The sequence below is a fragment of the Fundulus heteroclitus genome, unplaced genomic scaffold, assembly GCF_011125445.2.
Source record: "Fundulus heteroclitus isolate FHET01 unplaced genomic scaffold, MU-UCD_Fhet_4.1 scaffold_36, whole genome shotgun sequence".
Taxonomy (NCBI): domain Eukaryota; kingdom Metazoa; phylum Chordata; class Actinopteri; order Cyprinodontiformes; family Fundulidae; genus Fundulus; species Fundulus heteroclitus.
Genome location: NW_023396770.1, coordinates 4,149,843 through 4,170,504, shown reverse-complemented (window position 1 = coordinate 4,170,504; position 20,662 = coordinate 4,149,843). Strand labels below are relative to the sequence as shown.

The window sequence follows — 20,662 nt, the reverse complement described above, 5'->3', positions numbered from 1 at the left end:
AAAGCAGACAAAGTGAACATAGAGCACTCCAAGAGGAATACCTACCCGTCAATCCAATGCCTGCAGTAGATGGACAGGAAGATGCCATGCAGGAGAGGCCAGTAACCCCTGAAGCAGTCAGTGAACAGTCCAACAATGAACAGTCCAGCCCACTACAGATGCGGAGGTCCACACGTGAAAGGAGGCCTGCCCAGATGCTCACGTACAGCTCCTTAGGACAGCCCTCTTTCCAACCCCCAGCCAGTTGCAATACAGTAGGGGCCTATGGGACGCCGTCAATGCCACCATGGGGAGTGCATACATACCCCAGTTACTTCCAGACACCACTTCCATACCTTATTCCCATTCATAGTATACCTTATATGTGTCTGGTGTACTGATTGGCCCGCATACATACACTCACACACATGCACACACACACCTACATACTTACCTGGGACTGGCCTGCAGGGTTGAGCAACAGACAGATACACATACATACACGCACGCGCACACACACATGCTCAAACACACACATACTTACCTTTAGTCACACAGAGATTCTCACTAGTGATTCTTAGGTTTAGTTGCTGATAGTAGCAAGTGTCAGGAGCCACTTTTGAAGTTGGGGAGCGTGTGGCGCACCCAAAACAGGTGACCACATTGGTCATATGTTTATTAGTAAATGAATATGATCTCTATGTACATATATATATATATATATATATATATATATATATATATATATATATTTACACTGTCGCTTTAAGGAATGGCACAAGCAGTTGCGTTCCGGTTGCTATGGGAACGGACCTCTGCTCGCTCTCAGATCCAATTTGGGAGAAAACATGGAAAGCTGCTGTGTCTAAATCTCCTTTCATTTCACCTGTCTTTCAGGATATTTAAATTTGTTATTACAGTCCCATATTTGGGACCTGTAACAAATTTGTTTCTCTCCTTTTTTTTTTTTTCTTCCAGTGTCCTGTCTAGCAATGTGGCAATAGGAATTGATGTCTCAATGCCAGATAGAGCTCGACAGATTTTGCTTTTACAAGTGGAGCGAACAGCTTTCCCCATAGTGCTCTACTTGATTTATGCTTGTAAATAGCTTTATTGTGATTCCTGCAAGGAGAATTTCAAATTATATGGACATTACAATGGGAGAGTAAAGGAAGAACAAGAAGTGAAAGAGAAAGAAAAGAAAAAAAAGAGTAGAGGTGAAAGAAAGAAGAGATAAAAGGGAGAGAATGATAAAACCTTCTCCGTCTGCTCCGTCACCTGGAAAGAGAGATGCAAAAAATACAATCGAATAACACCTAGATGCCATTGCTAAATCATATATATTATTATGTAAGCTGACATGTGTAATGTGATACTTGAAAAAAGAAAGTGAAAGAACATAAATAAATAAATAAATTATAAGGTTACTGTATATAAGTGAACACTTAATACCTGGGACAAAACACCTGTGGGAGTATGTGAGAGTGCAGTAGTTTAGGTGAAAATTATCCAGAAGGAAATAGCTTGATTGTGGTTGTGGAGAACCAAAGGCCCGCCTTCCCTGAGCACAGAGGCAGGAGTCAGGGGACCCATAACCCCGGACTCCCAAAGGGGTCCCTAAAGCAGGGCGCCCAGGAGGGGCCGACACAGGATATCTGCAACCCCCCCCCCTCCCAAGGAAAGAGTAGAGACGACCCCGAGGAAATCCCCCAGCCACCGCAATGCCGACGCCCTCAAGAGCCGCGGGGATGAGCCCGTGGGCTCCGCCAGCAGCTAGCCCCGCTGAAGTGGTCCTGGCCATGGGCCCTGGGGGCCAGAGGCCCCAGGGGCACCCCGCCCCAGCGACGGGGGCCCCGGCCGCCCCCCCGGGGGGCCAGGCCCCGCAAAGAAGCCGCCGGGAGTGGGCCGGCGCACGCCCGGGAACCAGCCCCAAACCCGAAGCCAACCAATGCGCCAGAGGGCCAAGGCGCCTGCCAACGCAGCGGAGGAGGGCAGGACGTGGGGGGATGGGCTCCGCACCTAGTGGAGACTTGAGATGTTCTTGGGAGAGGGAGCGGACTACACCCATACCTGGAAAAAAAAAAGGAAAACTCATTCACACCATCCCTCCCTTGTGCCCCACTCACCACACACAGATTAAAAAAAAAAAAAAAAAGACGCTATACACACATTCCCACATAACACTCGCATCCAACACTGACCAGAGGGGGAGGTCACCCCAAATCGACTATACGACTGCTTGTGCCCGACCCCCGGGCCCCGCCCCCGGACCAGACGCCCCTCGGACCGGGCCCCCCAAAGAGGGCGGGCCAACACGACCCGTACGAGCCACCCAGCCAGAGCCCTCACCCCTTACCTAATAAAACCCCTCCCTCCCCCACCTTACCCTTGCCACCCCTGCCCCCTGCCCCTCCTGGGGGGAGTGGAGGCGTCAGCCCCAGACCTGGCAAGCCGCTGACAACCCATTGCAGCCCCCCGCCAAGACCCCGGACACAGTGGCCCGCACCTCCTCCAGGCCCCAGACTCCTTGCCGCCATCGGAGAACGGGGGTGTGCAGAAGACCCCGATCCTCCCTACGCCCGCTCAGATGTTGTGTTGTTGCATGTTGTTCTCAAGTGCGTTTAAAAACTGGGAGCGCCGAAGGGGATGCACGGCACAGCCCACCCCCCTTCCGGAAGGATGCTGGTGCCAGCGCACCCCCTCCGGGCAACTGCCCAGAACCCTCAATGTCTAAGTGGGAGAGGAGGTGAAGGGAGCCGTCCGAGGTGAGGCTCACACAACATAAGCCCCCCCCCCCCCCCCCCCCCAGACGTCTTCCCCCACTCCCCCATACCATGGCCTACATGAGTGTGCGTTGTGAAAATGTTTGGAGTGAAAGTGTCTAAGATGCATGATAAAATTGGGGAGAGGGGCATCACCAGAAAGTGGCAACCTCCAGTAACGCCCTCTCCCCCAGGACCTACATGTGTGGCGGCGTGATGGAGCAGGCAGACGGGGATGGGGAGCAAATGACTGGGAAGCTATCCCAGGGAGCCAGCTCCCCTACTGACTCCAATAGGCACCCCCCGCTCCCCGAAAGCCCCACCCAGAGAAGGGGGGCCTCGCCAGCGGCAGCACCGTAGCCCGGGGGCCAGGGAGAGGCCGCAGGGCCCGCCAGCCAACCACCCACCAGGACCAACACCTCAACCCCCCCCCCCAGCCCACCCACCAAGCCTACAGGCTTCACCCCCCCCCCCCCAAAAAAAATAAAAAATAAATAGATAAATAATAATAATAATAATAATAATAATATAAATAAATAAATAAGAGGGGGGGACCCTGGCCAGTCTGCCCGCACGAGCCATCCCAATCCCCACCCCCCAAGCGAAACCCGCACCGGAAGACGACACGGACCAGGACCGGGACAGGGGGCCGGACACAAGCCCACCAGAACGTCCACCCCCCCCCCCCACACACACACCCGTAGATTTAATCCCTCCCCAACACTAACGTTCCAAAAACTCACCATACATTCGACAGTAGACATCTAGGCTGGGTAGGTCCCTACTCCCCCTCCTTCCCCCTCCCCCCACTAGCAGAGTGCCTATCCAATGAAGGACAAGAGCATCTGCCCTGAGATGTTAATGACCATGCCCCCCTACCAGCTCAACAGGCCCCGAGGCCCCCCAGCGCACCCGAGGCCCCGTGCTGGGCGGACACCCGGGCGCGCGCCGGCCCACACCAAAAGCGGCACACCCCCGGAACCGGAACCCCCGAGGCCCCGCCAGGGCCCCCGCCCCAGGGACCCCAGACCCACCCCGGCCCCCCCAGCGGCAGCACAGCTACCAGGTCAGTAACCCACGTCCGTCAACACGCAGCTCCCAAAGAGCGCCGCAAGCGGCTGCTGTAGGCCGCCCGTAGGCCTCCCATGCTCCTCCCAGATGGGGGCAACAGACCCCGGAATCGGATCCACCAGGCGCCCTACTCCAAGTGCCCCCAGAGCCCCAGGAACCCCTCCATCCAGCCGCTGCGCCCTGCAGGAAGCAACCCACCACCCCTATTCCACTAAGTGATGGTGTTGATCAGAGGAGCCCAAAGAGACCAATCAGATGTGGAAGCAGATGCTGTATCTAGATTAATATGATCCAACAAAAGATCTCTATACTGATTGATACTGAGATTTTCTTTACTTTTCCAATTCATGAGGATAGTTTTCTTTGCGATACATAATGCAGTGAAAACCATGTAAACTATTTCTTTTTTCAGAGGACTTTCCTCAAAATTACCAAGCAAGCAAACTGATGGGGAAGGTGTAATTTTACAGCTCAAGCACTTTGATAAGTCCTTACACATCTGTGTCCAGAACTTCTGGACTGGTGTGCATAACCATAACACATGAAAATAATTATCAGGATGATTGCCTATGCAGTGTGGACAGATATTAGATTGTGCCAACCCCATCTTGAATAATCTTTGTCCTGTGTAGTGTACTCTGTGAAGGATTTTGTATTGTATTAGTTGTAAGTTGGTGTTTCTAGTCAATTTGAAAGTTCTTAGACATGTCTGAGCCCAGAAATTTTGTTCAAAGCTGACTGATAGATCCTTTTCCCATTTCATAATAGGAAGATATTTTGAATCATCTATTTTAGTCAGTGTCCTGTATGATTTAGACAGTAGTTTGGGCGGGGGGGTTAAATCTAGGAACTCTAATATATTAGTTGGGATTTGTAAACCACCATTAATATGCTTATATTTATTTTTAATTATAGATTTAAGTTGTTCATATTCCAAGAATTTATTTTTACTAATACCATATTGCATATTTAGTTTAGCAAAATTGATGAACTCTGTTCCGTCAAGTAGATGTTCCAGATATTTAATACCTTTATTCTTCCAGTATGTAAAGTTTATCATTTTGTAATTTTGTAGGATATCTGGGTTATTCCAGATAGGTGTACGACTGCATGGGATAAGGGATGACTTTGTCATTTTAAGGAACTCCCACCATGCTGTCAGAGTAGAACTAATGTTGATATTTTTGAAGCATGTATGCCGTTTTATATTTGAGCTAATAAACGGCAGATCTGAAATCATGATATTATTGCACATTTCCTGTTCTATATCTAACCAAGGCTCATCTAAAAGACAATTTTTTATCCATTTAGAGATGTATTGTAGCCTATTTGCTAAGTAATAGTTATGGAAGTTAGGCAAATCTAATCCTCCCCTGTCTTTAGTCTTCTGTATTGTCTTTAAGCTAATACGTGGGAGTTTATCTTTCCAAAGAAATTTAGAAATGGCAGAGTCTAGAGATTTAAACCAGTCAGATGATGGTTTATTGGGGATAATTGAAAATAAATAATTAATTCTAGGTAGTACCATCATTTTTATTGAAGCTACACTACCCATAAGTGTGACTAGAAACGATTTCCATCTTTCAAGGTCTCCTTTTTTTAATTCAACTGCATTCCTTCTGTCTGCCTATTGTGGAACTTGGAGTCATTCCATCTGCTCCTTGAACCGTTAAGAAGTCACATGCGTATATGTGTATATTGAGGGAGACAGTTTAATGTCATGTCATCACAATGAGAGAGAGACTGGAGTCTATGGAACCTAAAGGCATCAAAACATCAACAGAAAACCTGTTTTGACTGAAAGGCCAATAACAGAATCTTCACACTGGGCCAAAATATGCTGTTGTTGTTGCCTACTAGTCATAACAAGTTGCTCGTGAAAGCCTGCTACGGCTGACCTCTCCCATCTCTCTCCCTCTGAGCAGGAAACCATCTTTCCTCTCATTGACCCAACTCCAGGACTTCCAGGAAACCCCAGTTTTTACCTCTCTGGTCCAGCATCAAATCCATCCGAAAAATGAGTCCCCAGTGCGGCAAAAGGGCCCAAGGATCCTGGATTGGTTGGTCCCAGTAATAAAAAAGGAGATATTACTAATGTTTGAACTTGGAATAATAACAATCAAGTAGTAAATGGTGCACCTCAATTGTGTTGGTGCCCCAAAAGGATGGCATTGACTTTAAATACCTGATTAATATCTCCAGTATCTTTTGATCTGTACCCAATGCCTCACGTAGATGACCTACTGGAGCTGATAGGAGGAGCCATGCTCATCACCACCTTGGACCTCAGCAAGGGTTATTGGCAGCTTGTGTTGGCCCCTGAAGCCAAAGAACTGACAGTCTTTAGAAAACCATTTGGCATGTACCAGTCCAAAGTAATGCCATTTGGTCTGCAGGGGACCTCAGCAACCATTCAGCGCCTAACGGACTACATCCTGAGAGGCATCTCAAACTTCTCGGCCACTTACCTGGATGATGTCTTGTTTAAAGCCGCTCATGGAAGGAGCATCTATATCATCTCCAGGAGGTGGTGCGAAGAATCAAGACTTCTGGGCTGACCATCAACCCCCACAGATGTGCTGTAGCCTATCAAGAGATGCAGTACCTGGGTTTCACCATTGGTTATGGCCGGCTAAATCCACAAGTGGATAAGATGGATGCTATGCGAGCATTCCCTGTCCCCAGTACAAAAAGGAAGGTGAGAAGTTTCTTGGGCCTGTTGGTTTGGTGCAGAAAATGTGTGCCTAGGTTTTCTGACCGATCTACTGTTCTCACAAGCCTCACTAAGACTGCAGCCTCCAACAAAGTGTGCTGGACCAAGGAGTGCAAGAGGGCTTTCAAGGACTTGAAGGAGGCCATATTTCAAGAGCCCGTTCTTCCCATACCAGACTTCAGTCAGCCTTTCATCCTTCAAACAGACACCTGTGCAGTGGGACTTGGAGCAGTCCTGATCCAGGAGAAAGAGGGGGAAAGGAGACCAGTTGTTCTCCTCAGTCAGAGGCTGCTGGACCGCTAAACAAGGTACTCTGCAATAATTTATGCAACATGTGATTTTAGTGATATCTTTTAAGTGTTAGTGTGTAGTGCATGTGTTATGTTTTAAAAGGTTTTAGGTTTTACTTACCTTCTTCTCATGTCCAGCCAAAATAATTCCCCTGAGGACCGGAGACCTATTTGAAACGTCTGGGCCGGACCAAGAGTGAAGAAGGGGTGGCGGGTGAGCAGTTTATGTTTTTAGAATGTTTGGGGAATTATTTATAGTAATAGTGTTTGGTTTTAGGACTTTTCTATTTTAATTGGTGGGTTATTTTTACACTGTTTATCGGTGGGTTTTAATAGATTTTTACAATGGTTTTAATATAGCTAATGTCATTTTACAACTCTAGTGTTTTAATGATTTTACCTACATAGGTTTGAACCATTTTTAATACGCACATAATTAATCTGACATCACATTTTATAAATTACATGCATAGACTTGAATTTAAACTTAAATTTAAAACGTTAGATTTCATTGCTCTTTTTTTAGGCAATTTATTGTATTCCTGAATTCCTCTATAGACAACAAAGTTTGTCTTAGCACAGTTCATAATTAATTTTGTGTCTGAGTATCTGGTAAAATGATTATGTACTGTTTAGAATAAATAAGCTTTCATAAAATGATTCAGGTTCCACTGTTAGTATGACTTTGTTCTAAAAACATGTAATTATACTGCAACCTAACCTTCAGTAGAGACCACAATAAAGTTTGGGGCATTTCAGTAATACTTGTATAAAAATGACAGCTTAGAACTAAGCAAGCAGCCTTATTTTGGACTACCTACAACCTTGACAGTATGATCTGTTGGCAGCCGACCATATAATTGAACACTATTCTAAATGAGATGGAACTAAAAACCGTACATCAGTCAAAACTGTTGGAGGAAAAAAAAGGGACATCTTCTGACAACAGCAATACCTTTGCCCATTTTACCAATGATATTGTCATTATGATGAGAACATGACAAGTGATCATCCACTGTGATACCAAGTAATTTCATTGTTGTAACTTGCTCCAAAACAGAGCTCTTCATTTTAAGGGTCAACTGTGGATTATTATACAATCACTGTCTACATCCAATTAGCATTGGTCTAGTTTTGCTAATATTTAAAATCAAATAATCATTAACCCATTTCACAAGTAGTCAACTGTAAACCTTAGATATATAAACATAAAAGTTGTAAAAACCCTGTAAATGCCCAACTTGTCTACTGAAAAAGGGTGTGGCCTTAGGAAGGAGGTGGTTTGGAGATTGGTCGTGTCCTACTTATCTAGCTGAAAAGGTCTGACAGGAACTTTAAGCAGGGTAATACTAGTTTGGTTAGGTTTGAGCTTTAACTCAAAATACAGAAGGATGAAGGAGGGGGTTTAGGTCAAGTTCGACAAAAAAAAGACCCTAAAAACACACCAACATTACCATGTGAGTAAATTGAGTATGTGCTCCTGAATTCAAGCACAAGGGGACGCAGCAACCTCACAGCACACCAACCCCATAAAAGAGTCGGCCAGTCTTCTGTTTCTCTGTACCCTCTAAGAGGCACATATCAAACCACCTTTACATGCTGATGGTTTCTCAACAAATGTGATGTTTCCAGCATCTCCCTGCATTCTGCTTATCACAGTCTGGTGGCTCTTAGGGAAATAACTGCCTCTATGTTGCCAGTTTACGAAGAACTAGAACAGGAAGCTTGCTGGTTTCATGTTTGGGACAAACAAATTTAATCCTGATTCATTTTCTTTTATTGTGTGATTACTTTTATGATGACTTTAAATGACAGCCCTGTAAAAATGATAGTTTTAAAGGAAAGGTCCATCCAGGCCCACCCTTAGCTACTCCCCTGGTCCAATGCCTCATGAGGCCTCATCTCACCATCACCTCACCAGATTCTGAATGACAAACCTGTTTCCTCCAACTTTAAGTCTGCAGTTTGTACCATACAAATATAATTATTCTAACAATATTGATTTTAAGTTTAAACCTTTCATGTCATGTCCTCAGACCTGTATGCTGATTGCTGTATTTGTTGCTGCGTTTTTCGTTCTCAGGTGTGAGTGGAAGGCTGCAGCTCAACAGCTGCTCATCATCAGCACAGATTAAGAAAGTTCAGAGAGGTTTAGGAAGTGTCACAAGTTCATTTTCCTACACGCTTTATCCCTGTTGGGGTCGTGAGGGGGCGCTGGTGCCTATCTCCAGCTGACAATGGGCAAGAGGACAGGCCCAGGACAGGCCCAGGGTCGCCCTGCGACTGGCGACCCTGGACAGGTCGCCAGTCGCAGGGCAACACAGAGATAGACCGCAGAAACAACAATTCATGCACACTGTAATGCCAGTTCAGACGTGACAGCTTGCATTAGTTCGGGACATGACAGACTGCATTTCCCATGATGGAAGGTGGTCAAAATGGGCACCAACTCCCATCATGCAACACGGCCCAAAAATGGCCGCCGCCCCTAACAACGAGAGCGTAGAGATAACGTTACTAGGGGAAAGATATTTACTTTACAGGGAAGGCATGCAGCTGCTACACTCCGTGGAACCCTGCCCCCCCCCCCCCCCCACCCTCCCCCACGCCACATGCTCGATAACTTTGCTGGACCGAAGATTACGACGCACAACATTCCCTGTATTTGCTGACAGGAGGTCGACTTAAAAAGGTGCTTTTTGAATTCCCTCTGATCAAAGACTGAGAGCCGTCATCTCCAGGTGATCGAAAGAGGACCCCGCTTTTGTTTGGCCGAACAAAGCGATTGGAAGCCCAGAGAGAGAGATACGATAACTTTCTCACCCCGGTCCCGCTGCCGGACACCTGCGTCATCAAGACGCCTTCGGGACGCTGCGTTACTCGGAACGCTCCCGGACCCAGCCAGTACAACGTCAAGTAAACGGGTTTTTCCCCTACTATTTATTTTATCTCTTTTTCACCCACAGGGTGGTTTAGAAGTGCCTGGGCAGGTGTTAGGGATTTAGTTAAATGCTGTTTACTCCAAGGCGGAGTGTTTTTAACTGTTGAATATCTTTCTGTTGTGTGTGCATGCCTTTTTACAAGTGATTTTTGCTGTGTTGATTTGTCGTTCATAAGTGACCCCGCCGCGGGTCGCTTCTTCAACTCTTTTTCCCCTTTTTCTTCCTCTCCCCTTTGTTTCTATCTTCGCCGTGCTTATCAGTACAATCTCTTTGTTAGAACTTGTTTTGCGGTCTTTCTTTAAACTCACCAGTTAGCCGCCCCCTCTCGAAGCGAGGTACCACCCCACATCAGCGTAAGCGTGGTTACATCATTAGAACCTCCCCTCACGCATTACGCAAGGTTGTAGATCCTACGTCATCATAGTCGCCATCTTGGGAGGGTGTCGGGTAACTGAATTGTAGTTAACTCAGCTGAACTAGCTTTTGTGAAAATATTAAAGCGTCCAGTAGGATTCTCAAAGCTGTTCTATCTGTCAATGCTGCTACGTCAAATGCCAATGTTTTGAATGTGGTGTTTAAACAACCGTGAGTTGAACTAAGATTAGCTATCTCTCATGTTAATCCCTTTTTGATTTTTATTTCCACATATATTTTGCATGTTAGTTTAGTAGTGAATAGGATTCCAAGGTTGTTGAATCAGAGAATTACTGTAACAGGGAATTGCTTTTCGTTTAATAAAACGACTGTGGAATAGTAATTGTTTGTGTTCATTCCAATTCAGAGTTGCATGGTTATTCAGAATTCAGAGCTAACCTCCTTTGCAGTTAACATCCGATATTAGCACAGAGACATTTTCATTGGATTGGTGATAACAGGGTAACAGTTTTAAACTCTAATTGCAGTTATAAGTTGTAATTCAAGTTATAAATCTTATCGGTCAGAGTCCGATCAGATCATTTGTTCCAGCACAACTGAGTTCATAACAGCTAATTAATGAAACCACTAATAGTAAAAACCATCACAAGCTTCAGGCTCTGGCATCACCACCATTTGAACCATATTTGTTATAGCTAATTTTTGAGTTTGAATGATTTATTATTTAAATTATAATGCCAAATTATAATTAATAATAATAAACCATATTCAATCAGCTTCTAGCATAACAACATGTAGGGGGAGAATTTAGAGAGACCAATTAAACTAACAGTCATATTTGACTGTGGAGGAAGCCGGAGTGCCCAGAGAGAATCCACGCATCCATGCTTCTTGCTGCTAGGCAACAGCTACCCACTGCGGCAGTTGTCCAATAGACTCAAATAGACACAGGAAATGATCTCATGGACTGAATTTGACCAGTGCGCCTTGGGCTACGTTCACACTGCAGGTCTTAATGCGATATTTTTTTTTGTGAAATCCAATTTTGTTGCATGGTGGTTCATATTTACAAATATATGCGACTTGTATATGATCTCCTGTGTGAACTGAATTCATACACCTTAAGTGTCCCGCAGGCAAATTTGAGGGCGCGATAACGTCACGCGCAGCAAGCGTGTACAGTGTTTGGTAAAGTAAACATGGATTATGATGCTGGCGCGCATTTTGCGATCTTTAATTTATTTTCTAACCGGAGCTTTCACTGCATTGACTGCTCTCCTCATTGTTGCTCACCATGGGTGTTGTATTTTTCTTCCTGCTTCTGCATAGCAGGATGAAAATTAGTGCAGGTTGTCGAGTACCAGTGACGTACAGGTTGGATAAATGTGACCTGGCCGTACAGACACAGGTCACATTTGAAAAGATCAGATACGTATCGGAATTAGGACCACATATCCAAGTGACCTGGGTTGCAAATGAAAAAAAATCGACCTGTGTTGTTCAGACTGTCATGAAAAGATCAGATCCAGGTCGCATTTGGGCAAACAATTTAGAATTGGGTCACTTCAGGCTGCAGTGTGAATGTAGTCTGACTCTTCTGCTGTCAGGGGTCCATTTTGATCTGTTAGGATTCTGTTCTGACTCGGTTTAACTGCTCTGTCTGCAGAGTCTCAGAGCTGCTGGCTGTTAGTGGACTGACTGCAGCTCATTAGCAGACATCACAGTTCCTCTTTGACAGCTCATGCTAAGAAAATTACATCATGTTGAACATAAAAATGTAAATATAAATAAAACTTCTGTTTTATGATCTTCACAATCAGACCCTTCAGCTGAAACATGGCTCACTTTAGTTGATCTGACTGTTACAAGGTGAATTCATTAAATGTAGTTTAAAAAAACATTCTGACTGAACTTTGTGCAACTAGTTCCTTCTGTTTGTCAGTTTCTAAAAAACACAAAGTGACAGAACATGTGATGGGTGTTGGTGTGAAGTTATTTTCATCCATTAATTCAGCTGAAAAGAGGAAATAACATCAGTTCTTTCAGATGTGCAGCAGAGAAAAGTCTCTCAGTGTTCAGCAGCTGATAGAAGGACAGGAGATGTTGGTTCTGGAACTGGTTCTGATCGTTGTGCTTCAGTTTGAAGGTAAAGATCTGTTTTCTCTCTAATGACGCTGAGACAAATTAAAGGACAATTTTATGAGATATGAGAATTAACATTAGTATTTGGAGAAGTTCATGTGTGTATCATGTATTAGTCAAAATGGTTATGATCAAATATATGAAAACATGTTTAGAAAATTTAGATTTATATTTTTTTTCTTTTATCTAAAACATAAAATCCTAATTGTTGTTGACATGAAAATGTCTTAAACAGCTTTTTTAAGGTTAAATATTGAAATAAACATTATAATAATGAATCAAACACCATGTAAAATAAATAGATGACTACATATTTCTAATTTCACCTTAATGATTGTGTTTGTGAAGGATGAAGTGTGTAAAACTTTAATGTGTCTTTGTCTCTGCTGCAGGCACCAGAGGAGGAGAACTTTATCACAGATCTGGAGATGATGTCGTTCTACCTTGTAACAGTCCTGCATTTTTTTACCCATGCTCCATTGTTAACTGGTTTTTCAACAGAGATCCAAGCTCAAGCTCTCTGTTGGAGGTTCAGGATGGAAAAGTTGTTCAGAGTTTACCTCGAGCTGCCAGGTTAAATGTGGACAGAAAATGCTCTCTGATCATCAACAACATCACTGCTGAGGATGCTGGACGGTATACCTGTCGACTTGGTTCAAGAACCGACTTTGATGGCGATGTACACCTGAGTGTTTTGACCAGTGAGTTTGTAGACTTGAAGGATCTGACGCTGTCAGACTCTTTCCTTCTGATTAACTTTGTGAAATACTTGTGTTGGACAGATGTTTCTGACATCAGCAGTTCTGATGAATATCTGATGCAGTCAGAAGTTAAAATGTTGTTCTGTCAGAGTGAGAATGAATCATTTATTCAGCGCTGTGTGATGGCTTCAACCACACATCAGTCCACACACTTAGTTTGACTTTACAGTCAGCTATTGAAAAGGTTCATTCATTTATTTTATTATTTTTATATCTAACAATGATCAAATCAAATTAACAAGGTGGTTTTAAATGTTATTTCTGCCCTCAGCTGTCTTTATGCTGAGTGACCTTTGTTGGGTGTGTGCTGCTTCCTGGTTGAGCTAAAGGCGGGGCCAAGCTTTGAGGACCCTGACATCAGGAAGTGGGCTCATCAGAATGAACGTTGTGCTCGGCTGCTGTGGGGCTGTTTAGATTCAACTAGTTGATCTTGGATTGTGTGGTTAAATGGTTTGATCAAACCTCTGGATCACTGACTTTGATTTAGAAAGATTTCTAGTCTGTCATGGTACCAAGTCTTTGGACCCACATGCAGAACACACTGAGGAGACAATTCAGGCAGGTTTAGGAAAGTTTAAGTATCTACTGTGGAGATTCCTCAGGACATCTGGGAGACGAGGTTACTTTCAGTCTCAAGGATCAGTGAGAACAGTGGGGATGGAGGCTGACTGCAAGGTGCGCATGTGATCCACTGGGTGAAAGTGAGCGGCTGCTACTGGTGGCTCTGGGCGGGAGATGAGGCTGCCAAGCGGGGAGGCTGGTCGGTGGAGGGTGAGCAGGCTTCAGGTCGATCGGGCTGTGGGCTGCAGCAGGAGGACCGTCAGCTGGACGTCACGCTGGGAGGGCGCTGGGGCGTGGGAAGACCAGGAAATGCTGAAGACCTGAGATCAGCATCTCCCCGCTGGTCAGCAGCCTCCTGCGGGAGGAAAAGTGCTGCAGCCAGCCCAGACACATCCACAGCACCCTGACAGTTTAGGTCCATCATGCTGAAGAAAACCTGCTCAGATCTGCAATATTAGTGCAGATCAATCAAGTAACATTAAGGCAACATCTAAAGTTTCAACAAAGAGTATTTGTAACTTTTTTCACTTTCTTTTATTCTACTTTTCTAAACCTGAGATAAAGTTGCAATGTTTAAGTTTTGCATTTTAGAGAAAGTTTATTCTACATCTTTCAGACTGAGACAACAGTTTTCATTTTTCTTCCAGTCTCTCCATCTCCACCAGGTGCTGATCCAACAAAGGATGAAGATTTCACATTACAGTGTTCTCTGGTCAGATTCAGAGGGTTGGGTCCTTGTCCAGAGAAGAGCCTCCTCTGGGTGGATGAGACAGGAAGTGAGCTGCTTGGTGAAGGTGTTGGGTTCAAGTCTGGAGGACAGACTGGCTGTGATTCTAATCTCACTGTGAAGCTTCAGAGAAGCAGCAACAGAACATACACCTGCCAGTTTGTTGAGGGAAACACAGTGAAGATAGAATCTCACTACACACTTGAGTTTAAAGGTAAGATGTATTTTATTTACAGAGGAAATGAGATAAAAAGCAGAAACTACCTTATTTTTTGTAATTGTGTTTATTCTATATTAACAGTTTTAAACCTTATTTTATTATCTGCTGTTGCTCAGAAACACTCAAACTTCCTGCATGAAAGCAAAGAGGACAAAGGTTGTAGCTCCATGAATCAAAGCCAGTCTTTTCATACAGCGGTAGGCTACTAAGTGAGATTTATGGAACTAAAGACACAAAAACATGTGTGAGAGCAGAGTGAAAACTGGTAATAATTCAGCTTTGTGGCTTTTCCTTTATTTACCTTTGAATAATTTATGATTAATGTACAAATGTGGCTTTAGATCTTCAGACCCAAATTGAACTGAATCAATGAACTCTGTTTTTAGTTCTTTCCAAATTTCTTTCTTTTTTAACCTGCTGAAAGAAAACATTATTAATGACTAGAGGTAGAACAATACAGCTCTAGGATTGGTGGCCTAGTGGTCAGAGCGTTGCACTTGTGTTCTGGAGGTTCTGGGTTCAGAGATGAAGATCCACAGACTGCCACTATGGCTTCCTGAGAAAGACCCTTAGCTCCAGATTGATCCCTGGATGCCACTCAGTGTAGGCAGCCCACTGCTCCCTGACTAAATCTACTTAATCCTGATGTTTGTGGACCGTTACACTCCTATTATTAACTGTAGAGGGTGATTAGTGTGTTGGTTTGTTAGGTTCAAACACCTAAAACATTCATTAACAACACAAGAAGGAGAGACAACAATGAAGTTGGTTTTCAAATAATCTTGCAAGGAGATCGAACGGAGATGCTTAATACAGATCTCCAAATCCGATCTGAAGCAAATACGTCGCCTCCTCTCTATTAGGAAAAGGAATCCCTGGTTCCATTGTCGAGCTAAGGGGTAAGGATAAGCAAAGCAACTGAGACCTTCGAGATAAAACCAAGCAGTTCACAGCAATCCAGATGGCTGAATAGAGTTCATAAAAACACTTATGATAGTCACAACATATTTCTCTGCTTTCTGCGAGCCTTCTGCAAGTATAAGAGAGAGAGATCTAAAACCTTAAAACTTCTTAGTAGTAAAGAGTAAATATATATGATAAATGCAATGAAAATAGTAAATAACATAAAATATGTAGAAAATAGTAAGAATAATTCTATCATGGTAAAACAAAGCTGCTGTTTAGAGGAGAAAAATGAAAAGAAGGAAGTCAAACCAAACAGGATAACCCAATAAATTTAGAAACCATTTTCTTTTTTCACTGGGGAAGACTTGAGAGTAACGTGACCTAATTGAAAGCTGATGTAAATGAATAGGCCAGACAAAATGTAGGACTGAAACATATTGAGGAGTCAAATTGTGACAACACTGTGTTTCCTCCTGTGGACAAACGTGGATATTCCACTTATTTCAGTGAGACATGGTTTTCCACAGAGACTTCAGACTGTGAGTTCTACATTTGTTCAGTACCCAGGTTAGAAAATATACAGAGGTTGAACCCACAGGCCACTAAATCACCCTGTTCTTCAGTATAAACTGAAGATTTATTACAAATAATGCTTAAAACTACTGAATTTGTGAAAAAAACTGCAGTATAATGTCACATTCCCTGCTTGGTATTTAAAAACTTTATGAAAAGGTCTTCAACTTTCTGTAGTTTGAAAACAAAGATTTGTTTGGTTTCAGCTGTTGACCTATAATACACACCTTTTATTGAGATGTTCTTGTAAAAGATTTAAAGCTAGGGTTGGCGATTTTTCTGGAAGTTTCCCCAAGTCCCCTTTTAAACAGGTCTGGAGCTCCAATAGAGATAATTCTCTAACCTTTTTGAGAATACATAATGTATTGACTACTTTCTGGATGGAAAGTACGATTTCACTCTGTATAATAACAAGTGGTTCTGAACCGGATTACCAACAATAGCTTTAAGTAAAAATGGCAGAAAAGCACAGAGACTAATATTATTAACAGCTAAATGTGGTATAAATTCTATTTTATTCAGTAAAAACCCATGTCCTGTACATATGGAACCACTGCTTATCCTGCACTTGCTGCTACTGCACTTCTGGTTAGGCCTAAAATGCATTTCGTTGCCTTGTACCTGTACCTGTGTAATGACAATAAATTTGAATCTAATCTAGTCTAAAAACATTCTTTCTCTGCAGTTATCAGGGGAGAAGGAGTCCATATCTACCACAGAGCTGGAGATGATGCTGTTCTGTCCTGTAAAAGACCTTCATCATCTCTCTCATGCTCCACTGTTGACTGGTTTTATACGAGAGCTGAAAACATGAAGCGTCAACATGAAGTTCATGGAGGAAAAGTTCAGAGTTCAGCTCGAGCTGCCAGGCTGAGGTTGGACAATAACTGCTCTCTGATCATCAACAACATCACTGCTGAGGATGCTGGACGTTACACCTGTCAGCTTTGGGATGGAGGACGCTTTGACACAGATGTGTATTTAAACATGATGAGCAGTGAGTAATCTAAACTCATTGACTTTTATACCTGCTGATATCAGTCCTTCTTAACCCTGAAGTCCCTGCATGGAGTTGGCTGTTTAGATCATGATGTGTTCTTATCATCTGAGTGAAGCCTGGACTGGAACCAGATCTGTTGTTTTTTTAATAGATAAAACAATTAATTATATTACTTTCATAGTGTATTTATTTTGTAGTTGTAAAGGTTCCTTAAATAAACTTGTAGCCTTCTAACTTCTTACATCTTTCTTACTTCCTGTCAGCTGTTAGTCTGCAATATGTTCACTGAACGGCTGCTGTTTATAAGTCTAAAAATAAAAGTTGTCTCATCGGTTTTCTAATTGTATTAGAAGTTGTTTAAATACTTTTAGACTGAAATGTTATTGTTTTGTTTTCTTCCAGTCTCTCCATCTCCACCAGGTGCTGATCCAACAAAGGATGGAGATTTGACATTACTGTGTTCTCTGGTCAGATTCAGAGGGTTGGGTCCTTGTCCAGAGAAGAGCCTCCTCTGGGTGGATGAGACAGGAAGTGAGCTGCTTGGTGAAGGTGTTGGGTTCAAGTCTGGAGGACAGACTGGCTGTGATTCTTATCTCACTGTGAAGCTTCAGAGCAGCAGCAACAGAACATACACCTGCCAGTTTGTTGAGGGAAACACAGTGGAGATAGAAGCTCACTATCCACCTGAGTTTGAAGGTATGATGTCATCACACATCTGTCTCTACATGTATGATATTTATAATTTAATAGTGTTGTTGGTGTAATTAGAAAATAAATCAGCTTCTATGTAGTTTACCTGTGAGACAACTGTCTCATGCCTGGATTGTTCCTATTTGAGAAAAACTAGAACTAGAACACAACTGCATTATGATGCTTGTAGTTTGAGCACAGTATGTAATAACCTATATTACGTTGTAACACATAGAACAACTGAAAGCGGAAAAAGAAGCAATGTATAAACGAACAAATGAAATTAAAAATAAACTAAATTTAATTTAGTAATTTAACCGTCCCTGGATGAGAGTCGTCACTTCCTGTTTGCTGTAAGGCGTATTGTGTCACTTCCTGTTTTCACGGTGTGAATAGGGTAGTTCACGCCACAGACTTCATATATAATCGTAGGGTAGTTCACTGCTATTGTTCTCAGCGGCTGCTGCTGCTCCAGACTGTCTGGAGCTGCAGCAGCCGCTTCTCCACCCCGTGTAGTGATCGCCACCTCTTCTCCGCCGCTATTTAAGTAGAATAATGACTAGAGCAGAATTAAAGGCATACTATGCAACATTTTTCAGTTAATTAATGTGTTCCATACCATTTTGGATGATTAAATGAGTCATTTCAGGTCGAACAAAGGTTTTCTCGGCCGCCCTGGTGGTCTGTGGGGGAAATACCGTACTTGCAATTGCAGGAGCCCTCGGCCCGCACCCACAGGCTCAGAACTCTCGTGCAAGACTGCGAGACTCGGTCTTGCTTTACGGCAAGAACTCCATGTGATTTTGCCCTGCCATTCACTATATGTACGCGCGCAAAGCAACAAAGCAAGCATATCGAGTTTTTATTATTATTATTATTTTTATTATTATTATTTTATTTTTTTAATTTTTTTTTAATGTTGGCGAGGCGGCAGCGTGGGTTTGGCGAGGCAGCCGCCTCGCCAAGATAGCGCTGCAGGAAACCCGACTTTTCTTTGCGTTCGCCTGTCTGCTAAACTCAAAACAACCGCGCCTGGCTTGACGGAGAAACCAGAACAGCTGAGCATCTTTATGACAGTGCACTTTTACTTTCGCCCTCTGGGGGGAGCCTCACTGGAAAATCAACCCCCGGTTGCATAGTATACCTTTAAAGGTATACTTTCTTTATCCTTCCACCTCCGAAGGACGAAGAAAGAGAAAGAGAAAGAAATGGATATTTTCAATGAAGAAGGACCCAGACAGACAATCCCAATCGACTGGGAAAGCCATCATATCCCGACGGAATTTGCAGCCTACACTTCATCTCCGGTAAATACAACTTAATTTTGCACTGGTCATTGTTCTGCTTAAATAATTAAAGCTGCAAGCGGCATTGATCGGCCATCGCAGCCAAACGCCGCTCTGGCCTATTGGCCACCGCGAGGGTTCGCGCACCGCGTTGGGCAGCGCTCCCCCAGGACTCTCAAAAAATCTGGTGCAGATCGGTCGAAGCAGCGAGGAGATACAGCCGTTGAATAATGATAATGCATTTGGCCACCGGGCCGGACTAAATCGTTTGGCCAGCATTCACAGACTCGCTCCATCCCTTCAGGTAAAAGCCTGAAAGGACGGTATCTGGATATTATCTGGCAATCTGATACCATCAACCATCAACTTACTCTTAAAACAATCTTGTGATACTTTGTCTAAAGAAGAAAAATACGTCGAGAACTCGTCGTTTGCTCTGTTTGCGTCTGCCACTGTGCTCGCCTTCTGCCTTCCAGTCCGGCACACAGGCGCGAAAAACCCGGATGAAAACAATAGCAGTGAACTACCCTATTGCAGTCTGTTGCTCCAGACTCTCTCGCTTTTATCATTAATCTCTTTGCTGTAACATCTATTTCTAACACATAAGCACTTTTAATACATTCTCTGTTGCGGCACATCGCGCTTGGGAACTCCTCGTGTTTCACACGGTTTGCTTCTTTGGCGGGGTAAAAGGGCGCTGGCCTAGCTTTAGCCTAGCCTAGCTTTAGCTCCACAATGCCTTCCTCCCTTACTCTCTCCTCCGCTTCTCCATCTCTGTCTAAGTCTCCCCCTATCTCCTGCTCTCTGTGTCAGATGTTTAGTTATTCCTCTGCCTCATTTTGTGACAATGGTACTTGTAATAAATAGACTAAGACAAACTTTGTCATTTTGTATGCACAGAGTGCGTACAGAACGAAATCTTGTTTGCATACAGCTTGAGAATTTCAGTGAATTGCAGTAGATTTCAGAATAAAGTAACTTTGCAGGATAATAAAGTAACTTTGCAGGATAAATAAAGTGACTTTGCAGGATAGTAAAGTGACTTTGCAGGATAATAAAGTAACTTTGCAGGATAATAAAGTAACTTTGCAGGATAGTTCCAGGATAAAGTGCAGCAGTGATTCACAGTACAGCAATTTAAATGTAAACAATGCAGGACACATGTGATAGAGTCCAGTTTTAGCTTCAGCAGTTCAATGGTCTGATGGCACCAGGGAAGAAGCTTTTACAGAACCTGGTGAACCTGCAGCGGATGCTGCGGAACCTCTTCCCAGAAGGCAGCAGGGAGAACAGTCCATGGTGGGAGTGTGTAGGGTCTCTGATGATGTTACGGGCTCGGGACACACATCGCTGTGATGAAAGGTCCTTAATGGAGGGAAGAGGAGCCCCAATGATCCCTTCTGCTGTCCTCACCACTCTCCTCACAGCCTCCACACCACACAGAGAGACAGCTGGTCAGAATGCTCCCTATGGTGCTTCTGTAGAAGATCTTGAGGATGGGTGGGGGCAGGCGGGCTCTCCTCATCCTCCGCAGGAAGTACAGTCTTTTCTGTGCCTTCTTCACCAGTGACGTGGTGTTCACAGACCAGGTGAGGTTGTCCGTGATGTGCACCCCCAGGAACTTGGTGCTGCTGACCACCTCCACAGCTGAGTTGTTGATGAGC

General features: G+C 43.8%; 2 protein-coding genes across 5 annotated transcripts in view; both read left to right on the top strand.

Annotated features, from left to right (window-relative positions):
• LOC110368380 overlaps positions 1 to 20,662 on the top strand; it is a 718,672-nt gene that overhangs the window by 657,865 nt on the left and 40,145 nt on the right. The window lies entirely within an intron of this gene.
• The window catches only part of LOC105923593, a 28,794-nt gene continuing 20,247 nt past the window's right edge, over positions 12,116 to 20,662 (top strand). For 2 of the 4 annotated variants that reach the window (XM_036130468.1, XM_036130467.1), the window contains exons 1-5: positions 12,116 to 12,278; positions 12,667 to 12,975; positions 14,244 to 14,537; positions 16,708 to 17,019; positions 17,425 to 17,718. In XM_036130468.1, coding sequence (XP_035986361.1) covers positions 12,179 to 12,278; positions 12,667 to 12,975; positions 14,244 to 14,537; positions 16,708 to 17,019; positions 17,425 to 17,718 — 1,309 coding nt within the window. In that variant the 5' untranslated portion in view covers positions 12,116 to 12,178. The remainder of the gene's footprint in view (positions 12,279 to 12,666; positions 12,976 to 14,243; positions 14,538 to 16,707; positions 17,020 to 17,424; positions 17,719 to 20,662) is intronic. The other 2 variants (XM_036130466.1, XM_036130469.1) reach the window with 1 other exon arrangement.